We start from the raw sequence: 9,854 nt of genomic DNA, 5'->3' as shown, positions 1-9,854 counted from the left end.
CTGCCTGCTTCTAGTCTTTGTGCTAAGCTAGGCTAACAGTTTCTGCCCGCTTCTAGTCGTTGTGCTAAGCTAGGCTAACAGTTTCTGCCTGCTTCTAGTCGTTGTGCTAAGCTAGGCTAACAGTTTCTGCCTGCTTCTAGTCTTTGTGCTAAGCTAGGCTAACAGTTTCTGCCTGCTTCTAGTCTTTGTGCTAAGCTAGGCTAACAGTTTCAACCTGCTTCAAGTTTTTATGCTAAGCTAGGCTAACTACGTCCTGGACCTGTCTATGTACTGGACCCAGAGAGATGAAACTGGTGTGAAACACTGAGAATAACTGGCTGTCATTGAACGCCTCACCTTGTCTTTGGAGTTGAGCACCACGGCCTGAGTGTGGGGGACCCGGCAGACGTGGTGCTGCCGCTCGGCAGTGGGCAGCCAGACTCGTGCCGGCAGCTTGTGGTTGAGCAGCGACAGCTCTGAGATCAGCCGCTGGGTCTTCTGCTCTTTGGTCGGCAGCGTCGCCAAACGTTTCCCGATGCAGAGCAGAGACTTCACGAGCTCCCGCTGAGGACGCAGACGGTCCGGCTGAGAGACAGGAAGTAGTGACGACACGAGCAGAGAAAATAAACAATAAATAATTAAGTCCAGGAGATGAAGCTCAGAGCTGCAACAGGCTTTTGGCCGTCGCCATCTTGTTTTCTGTGTTCAAACAGGTGATGAACACCGACAGCTCAAGTTTCTCCTCACGTGTAAAGAACAAACGTCAGAAAAGGTTTCTGACAGAAGTGACGTCATAAAAACGTGACAGAGAGAAAACAAAGAGGAAAACAAAGAATGATGAGATCAGGGCCCCGTTCCTCGTACGTGGTTCAACTGAGTGGATCAAATGTCCTATTAGCAGCCTAAATTAAGGAGATGATTGACATGATTGACATCTGGGTTCCTCCAAGGCTGATCCTCTCAAACAGTCTCGTTAATTGGACCCAGACGATCAGGATCAGGATAATTGCGCGTGCCCGTCCTACTTCAAAAGGGGGAAGCGTCGATCACCGAAACCATGATTTTCTAACAGTACAATGTTAAATAAAGTCAAAGAAAGAGCCTCTTTTTACTCCGCTGACGAGCAGGAGATGATCATGAACGCATATGAGGAATTCAAGACCATAATCACGGCTAAATATAACACCTCCACCGCTGCGAGGGCTAGACAAGAAGCACGCAAAATATCACAGACACGTTAAATGCGTAAGTGTTGTAAATGTATCGGCTCATTTTAACGCCTCATCACCCCAATCAATCAGATGATATGTCTTTAAATGAGCTGCTGGCAGTAGGCTTAATGAATGCATCATCCAATGAGATCTATAGCGACAATAATGACCTCAACTCTTTCACAATAAGATAAAAACAAGCCCAAAGAGCATCTACTGATCCTCATTAATATGAGGATATATGTACTGTATGCCCTCATTATCATGTACTATATATGTGTATATACATGTATGTGTAGATCACCATATAGAACTAGTTTGAATGTGTGTGTGTGAATCTGTGTGTGAATCTGTGTGTGGGCGGATCAGTGTGTGTGTGTGTGTGTGTGTGTATTATTCATCATCACACATTCAATCAACTGAAGCAGTGAAGATCAATAGTGTGTGATTCTCTCTGTTCTTATCATGAGTCCACCTTCATCATGTTCTACAGTAATGATATGCTGGTGTACTAATAACACTGTCATATCATTATGAGTGCTTTAACCCTCATGTATGCAACGCAGCCATCAAGAGGACATGGGAGCAAGTAAACACCAACACACACACATTACTCAGAATGCTGAGTCAGTACAATATGTGCCATGGTGATGTAATGAACACATCCATAAGTTTATTAAGCGCCTAATAAACTTTACCAACAGCACGGCATGCAGCGGCTTTCCCCATGTTCTCCGCATCGCCGACACTGTACAACAATGTACCACTCGCAGAACAGCTCAAGGCTGCATCCAGTGTGTGAGACAGTCAATGCTTGGCTGTGGCGTGTGGTGTTCAATGTATGCTCCAGAAGGTCTGTAAATAAATGATTCCTTGTGGGCAGAATGGATAGCGCTCGTATAGGAAGTCATCGTGATGTGATAACGGATCTTGGCGATGTGGAAGAACTCTCTCCCTATAAAACGCTAATCTAACTAATATCCTCCTCCATCAGTGGATCTCTGAGGAAGGGAGCTGTACATTAATGCAATAGAGGCTTCTTAGTTTGCTCAGCTGCTTTAATGGATCACCGTGTGTCTCACTTTACATGCATTTCTGGAACTCCCGTATAACCCCCGGTATATGCGCAAGCGCATTAGACTACCGTATATGACAGGAGCTGTCATTTCTTCCGGGGGAGTGGCAGCTTATCCAGCTACCCTCACTTAGCCTGCCCCGGAGCAGGTTCAAGCTTATGGATGTGTTGCCATGGTGATTTTGCCAAACTTGCTTCGTGGAACCGAAAAGCCTGATCTACGTCATCTTATCCTGACAAGTATCCGGCTAACTCAGTTAGCCACGTACGAGGAACGGGGCCCTGGTCAGAAAGAGAAAGGTTGTCAGACCCGTTCAACTACGTGTCCGACAAGTCTCTTGAAACACACATCTCACCTGCAGCAGACCTCGTGTGATGTAACACGGAACACACACAGACATACAATACGTGGTGTTTAGACACTTAGAATATGTGTATGTATTTAACAGAAATTAATCGTAAACTGCAGCAATAAATATTTATCCGACTTAAATATTTCTCAATTCATGTTTTAAAAATGCTTTGTTTTATGTGATTTATTTTAAATAAATATAATTTCATTATTGATTATTGTTCAGAATTTACCATTATTTACAAGTTTCTGTTGTTAAGCTGTACAATTTTTTATTTGTTAAATCACAAAATGTTTCTTCAGGTTTACATTTTGTGTCATCGTTTATGATCGTTTATGATATTCTCGAATACTGAAAGTGGTCTCAGCCTTAAAGACAGAATCAGTGTCGTTATAATAAACAACTGATACCTTCTTGGTGTCATCACAATGATCAATAACAAAATAAAAGTACCTCCTCATGGACAGCCTCCACTTTGGGGTTACTTCCTGTCCGCCGGAGGCCTGACCCGGTCCCGCTGCTCGCCGTGGTGGCGTCTGACTTGGATCTCTGGTGGGTCCTCCTGGACGGGGAAACAAACACCTCCCCCTCCCCCAGTGCGGGGCTGTCGGGGGAGGGGCCGCCACCTGCAGAGAAGGAGGAGGCGGAGTCCATGTTGCTGCTGTTGTGTCTCCGGTGGCAGCGGCGGTGCGACGGCGAGGACGACGACGGGCCGTCGAAGACCGAGGCCAAAACGGCTCCGCGAGCGTCCGGCGGAGGAGCGGAAGGTTTGAGTTCGTCGGACAGGATGAGTTTTCGGAGTTTGGTGCCTCTGGAGTGACGCTGGGTGGAGATGTGCATGTCGGAGGAGTAAGCTCCCAACAGCCACGCCGTCAGCAGGGAGAAGGTTATACCTCCTCTGCAGCGGTGGATCTGAGAGACAAAAACAAAAGACTTCAGATCAAGTGTCCATATACAGAATATCACATCCTCAAGATCTCTAGACCAGGGGCCTCAGCCTTGTCCTGGTAGATCCCAAAGAAACCAGACCACAAGGGATATAAAACCACTCTAGTATGTTGTGCCAGTAGAACCATAGACTGTTTAAAACATGGACGTGGTCTCCGTGACGTCACTCAGAGGGTCTTTGAAGAGATGCTATCGCCATCTGCGACGACACAAACTGAAAATGGTCATAGAGGTGGATGGTCGGTGGAGCCGAGGCAGCAAACGGGTTTATTTTTGCAGTAAAGTTGGCCATTTTAACATTGAGGTCTATGGGGGATTGACTCGCTTTAGGAGCCTCAAGTGACCATTTGAGGAACTGCAGTTTGTGCCACTTCAATCGTCAGCGCTGGAGGTCACCGTTCAAATAACTCCACTGGGGGGGGCAACATTCAGATATTATTTGTGGTCCCACTAATCTGGGGACTATCTACCAGAGCCTCCTCTCCAGTAACATGACTTAGGTTTAGGGTGCAGGGTCGTATGATACTTTGACGATTGAGGTGTATCTTTAGACCCTGTTTTAAAAAGAATAGAAACCACTATTAGAACTACTTTTAACTACCTCAGTTAGGGCTGGGCGGTATGACCAAAAATCCATATCATGGTATTTTTTAAGACTCTACCGGTTTCACGGTATATCACGGTATTTTTTTCCGCCTTAATGCAGTGGAGGGCCGTGCATTTTATACCTGGGCCTTCACTGCTGTCCTGCAGCTGAAATACCACCTTATAACCACATGATGGCGCCACAGCTTCTATTCGTTTTTAAGGCTGTAACTATGCATGAGTCGTTTGAACAATGCTAGAGCATTTAGAAAATGCAAAAGCCTCTAAATTCAGGAAAATATAATGTTCTCAGCTAGTCTGGCTGTGGGATCCACCGTCATTCCTTAATGACAAGCTGCGACCCAAAGAGATTATCATAGGATTTTACTTTCAGAACTTGAACATTGAACGTACTGCTCTGCAATGTCTTTCCTCGTCTCAGTCTCCTGTGTCATGGTGTCTGGTACGTCTTACTCTGGTCAGAATGTCCATATTTGGTTGGCTGAGCTGCATCACGTGATGTGATTCACTACCCGACAGCCTCTGCTATTAAGTTTCGTTTCACGATAGTCACGTGCTCACCCACTGACCAGTCACAGCACACTCTGCACCTCGCGGCAGAGCCTGTACATGGACAGTGAGCAGCATGTAATGCTGACGTCATTATAGGACGCCCGCCACTGGCTTAATGCATTAATTAATTAACGCCGTAAACTAACACAAGAACGGCCGGTCAACCAGCGGTGAACAGCTGTTTGTGTGGCGTGTTTTCCGTTCCGTCACTTCCTGTTTTCTTCACCTACATTCCCCTGGGTCCTAAGCCCCTCCATGGAAAGAAACGGGATTAGACCGTAGGATTTAGTTGTTAAGGTTTATTTCTTTTTTATATATATATATATATATATATATCAGAACAGTGAAGAAAACGTTACATTGAATATGCACACTCCGGTACAGTAGGTGGCGGTATGCACCTATGCAAGTTGGTTGCCATCCGCCAATGGAATTTAAAGAAGAAGAAGCTGCTACATGTACAGCTTCTTATCACCGTCTATGTACGTTTATAACAAATACCACACATATTATGGTAGTCAGCGTTGCATATGTGTCTGACCTAAATACCTTTTATTGTTCAGTCTTTGTTCATCCTGCATCGCTCTTTTCTGTTCTTTAATGTAACGTTACTGTCGCGACAGAGCCTCTCACAGGCTGTTAGCGAGCAGGCTGTTAGCGAGCTTTACCCAGCATGCAGTTCGGCGGAGAAATTTTATAAATGTACAATTATTAGTGCTACAAATTGTTTATCTGTCACAAACTGTTGAGTCGTGGTGTTTTGCCCTGTTAAAGAGCGTTAGTTGTGGGTTGTTAATTGTTGTTATAATAATTGTTGTTATAAAGTTATAAAGTAAACCATGACTAGGGTTCCCACTCAATACAGGTAAGACAACTAGCTCCGTCCATAGCACTCCTAGCGGCGAACAATATATTTTGCTGTCTGTTGAAGAGCAACAGAAGTTGTTTCGGCTGTGCACCGGTATAACGGTATATGAAAAAGTCATATCATACGGGAAATTGAAACCGGTATACCGCCCAACCCTAACCTCAGTGACCTCCACTGGTGACTTTGTCAAGGCTTCCCCCAAGTCCCTAAATGTGGTCTTTCCACCTTACGACACTATCCGCTCTCAGGATCAGCAGATCAGCCGGAACAAGATCCTACCTCTTCCTTCGGAGTCATCTGATGGTTTGTCAGAACTTCGAGAGGCCAACTGAAAGTCCTTCTCCGTGGTCTTCTTGAACTCCTTCCACACTTGAAAAGTTGTATTCTTTCTGGCCGACCGATCCCCGTCTGCTGAGCTGGTATTGAAGGTGGTGCTGATAAACCACCAGAGGCATTCTAAGGGTCCGATCACTAGAAAAGTGACACCCGCCAAAAAACATTGCTGTCCTCTGGTACTACTTGTACCGCGTTTTGAAGGTGGTTCCTAGACGCGCATAAAAAGTTTAAATATTTTCAACTTGCGCGGAGTCACACCGCTCGTCAGTGTCACACATGACCCGTGGCAGCCAATCAAATCCAACAAAGAGGCGGGCTTTATTACTTTATCACCGACTTCCTGTTGCAACGCGTCTCGTTGTAATTGGCCCTTTAGTCTCAAGAGCCTACATGGGTCAGCACGCCAGATGAACCGGCTTTACCTGCCACCTGATTGCCAAAAAAACGAAACCTCCAAATGATTGTGGCTTAACGTTTCTTTTTAAGGGGCCAGACCACCAGCAGCTCCCCTCCAAGGTCTGGCTCCAGGATGGGAGCATTTCATGGAGACATTGGTAACAAGCTTCTGTAACTTACATGAAGAACTAAACCGAGCCAGACAGCCAGACGCCTGAGCAGATACAATGGTTAGCTTAACCTTGACTCACCAGGTACGGTCTGATGGCGTCGCCCACCTCGGTGTCCATGTGCACGTACATGTTGAGCAGCTGCGGCAGATAGAAGTCCACCTCGCTGTCGGGGAAGCTGAAGAGCCGGTTCCCGATGTAGGCCTGCACCCCCGGCTCCTTTGACTTGTACAGGTAGGAGATCGCCATGGAGACGTCAAACAGCTTGGACTCAAACAGGCGCAGCAGCCACGACTGCTTAGACGACGACGGCGACGCCAACAGCAGCGAAGAAGACTCCGGTCGGGCTGAAGGAGGTGATTCTCGTTTTTCTCCCTCCTCCTCATCTTCTTCTTCGTCTTCTTCTTTGATGGAGCTGGTGTCCGGGCTGACGTGCCACTGTGGACCGGAGCCCTCCGTTGAGTCTGTGAAGTGTTGTTGTTGTTGTTGATCCTCCTGTTGTCGCTTGTTGTCAACTTGTTGCTGTTCAGGCACTTCTCTGTTCTGCAGCTTGACCTTAAGAAGAACTTCCTGGCAAGCCTTCAGAGCTACTTCTGGATCGATCACTGGAAGCAGAAAACAAGGAGAGGTTCAGGTTACTCGTGAGCATAAAATGTGCAGAAGAAAAAGTCCCGATAGCATCTCATATTACACCTCAAGAAGCTTAAGAACCTGGAGGCGGGGCCGGATCCATGGAGCCCGGTATCATGGATCAGTGTTGGCCACGATGGCAGCAATCCAACATTCAGGAGGGTGGTAACAGAGGTTTAGTACCTGGTACCTGATCGCAAACCAAGTTCTAGGAACCTATTTTTTTAAGAAAAACCAGGATCCGGTTCGGGAGACGAACCGGTACCAACTAGATATAGTTGGGCTCACCTCTAAGCAGAGTACTACAACTGGTACCAAACTCCTTCAATTGTAACTACTTCAAGTTAGTTTGTTCCAGTGAAACTTAAAAAGAAGTTTAGGAATCTCTTGAGGCTTGATTTAGAACTGGTTTAGGAGATTGTTTGAACTGTTTGGTAAAACTGGGCAGTATTCCTTCAGCAGGGATCGTTGAATTGGAGTTCATTCTTGTGATGGCAACACAATAATTACTGTGAACTTTTATCTGGTCCTGAACTACTCTGTTTAGTCCTGATCCTCTATATGAACCAGTCTCAGTTTAGTCCTGATCCTCTATCAGACCTCCATCAGTAAGGAGACCATCAGAGGGAAGATGGTCTGTTTCTATAGAGTTATTCTTAATGCTCGTTATCGGAGCCACCGGGTCAGATTCTGGTGAAACCAGATGAACTCATGCAGGTTATCCAGAACCTCCTTCAGCTCAGACTCCAGCAGAGACCGGTCCGCCGTAGACAGACCCAGACATCTAGACATCTAAACATCTAGAACCATTTGTGTCGGTACCTTGGTCGATCCCCAGGTCCATCTCCATGGCGTCCTCTGAGATGACGTCCAGCGGGGGACTCGGGCCTCGAGCGTCGCCGCCACCGCTCGACACGCCGCTGCTGCCGATGCCTTCGCTGGCGCTGCTGCCGAGGCTGCCGGTGCTGCCGATGCTGCCGCTGGGGCTGGAGCTGCGGGGGCTGGCGCTGGGGGAGGACGGCTGCTCGCTGTGGGGGGGCGGGGGCAGATGCAGCTGGGGGCGTGGGTGATGGTGGTGATGGTGGTGGTGATGGTGGACGGGGCAGTCAGAAGAGCTCTCAGAACAAGATGAAGAGGAGGAAGAGGAGGAGGAAGAGGAGGCGCTGGAGGGGGAGGACGGGCAGGAGAAGGTGGTGGGGGAGGAGGAAGAGGCGGGAGGAGGAGGGGGGGTTGGGGCTGAGTGGGAGGGGCTAAGGTGGAGTGGCCGCAGAGCCGGGGACAAGGAGACCTCAGCGTCGGCCATTTTGGAGGAGCAGGCCTAAAGAAAGAGACACAGAGAGAGATAGTGTGATGAAGGTCGCTCGTCTTCACTCAATATAGTTTAGTCCAAAACTTTCACTTCTGATGAAAAATATTCTGCTGGTCTGGAAAGAGACACGCAAAGCTGAACCGTGGTGTGTGTGTGTGTGTGTGTGTGTGTGTGTGTTACATAACGTCCTCCTGCTGCACACCAACCTGTCATCATCATCATCATCATCACAGCTCGTGTAGGTTTTGTATACTGTAAAAACTGGGAGCGCTTGATTTGTTGCTCATGAAAACACATCTGAATACGAATAATGCTGAAGTTTAATTATGAATCTTTAATATGAGGAGAGAAAGCTCCTGTTGTGTTTGTGACATCAGTGAGAGGAGGAAGAGGAGGAGGAGGAAGAGGCGTCATTGCCTCTGTTTCCATCAGGATCACCCTCTCCTCCTCCTCCTCCTCTTCCTCCTCATGTTTCAGCTGAACCGGTTTCTGTCTGATCTCCTGACAACGAACTCCGTGACGATAACTCGTCTCTTATTCTGAAGACAGTTTATAAAAACCTGTTGTAGTTGTGGTAGTAGTAGTAGTAGAAGTAGCAGTAGTAGAAGTAGCAGTAGTAGAAGTAGCAGCAGTAGAAGTAGCAGTAGTAGCAGAAGCAGTAGTAGTAGTAGCAGTAGTAGTAGTAGCAGTAGTAGTAGCAGCAGTAGTAGTAGCTGTAGTTGTAGTAGCAGTAGTAGTAGCAGCAGCAGTAGTAGCAGTAGCAGTAGTAGTAGTAGTAGCAGTAGCAGTAGTAGCAGTAGCAGTAGCAGTAGTAGCAGTAGTAGTAGCAGTAGTAGTAGTAGTAGCAGTAGTAGTAGCAGTAGTAGTAGCAGTAGTAGCAGTAGCAGTAGTAGCAGTAGCAGTAGTAGCTGTAGTTGTAGTAGCAGTAGTTGTAGTTGTAGTAGTAGCAGTAGTTGTTGTGGTGGAAGAGAAGTAGAAAGCTGCATGAATAGAATACTAGAGTACCTTGAATTTGTACTCCAGTACAGTATTTATGTATTTGTACTTCAGATCATTAACGTGTTTCCTCCTGATGACATCATCAGGGAGCTTCTGATCTGAACACACACAGCTGCGCATGATGTCATCACACAGCTGTGTGTGTGATGGTTTCCAGATGTGAGCGTGGGTGGAGGCTGACTTCTTCTCTTCAGTATTTCTGTTCTTGCTGCTTTTTACTTTATACTTTTTATTGAATAATTTTAGTTACAGATTGAGATTATTAATCAATGAAGATCTTTTATTATATTTACAGATTAAACTATCACCAGAATATGAAGTCATTAACATGGGCTCCGTCTTTAAGGTGATGAACAATAATTATAAAACAGTAATAGAATAAAGTAATCAGATTACTTCTTGTTCCTCTGATCAGCTGTTTG

At 46.5% G+C, this 9,854-nt stretch overlaps 1 protein-coding gene across 1 annotated transcript; it reads right to left on the bottom strand.

The window, feature by feature from the left end:
* Positions 1-182: 182 nt before the first annotated feature.
* Positions 183-8,584, bottom strand: LOC116400851 (phosphatidylinositol 4-kinase beta-like). Its single transcript, XM_031878939.1, has 4 exons — positions 7,947-8,584; positions 6,576-7,099; positions 3,072-3,530; positions 183-564 (listed from the first exon to the last, which is right to left on the bottom strand). Exons 1-4 carry the CDS (start codon positions 8,425-8,427, stop codon positions 247-249), a joined length of 1,782 nt encoding a protein of 593 aa, XP_031734799.1. The 5' UTR covers positions 8,428-8,584; the 3' UTR covers positions 183-246.
* Between the last annotated feature and the right edge of the window lie 1,270 nt (positions 8,585-9,854).

Source organism: Anarrhichthys ocellatus, unplaced genomic scaffold (genome assembly GCF_004355925.1).
Source record: "Anarrhichthys ocellatus isolate YVR2014 unplaced genomic scaffold, GSC_Weel_1.0 scaffold211, whole genome shotgun sequence".
Classification (NCBI taxonomy): Eukaryota; Metazoa; Chordata; class Actinopteri; order Perciformes; family Anarhichadidae; genus Anarrhichthys; species Anarrhichthys ocellatus.
The sequence above is the reverse complement of the archived record's forward strand: the minus strand, read 5'-3'. Positions and strand labels throughout refer to the sequence as shown.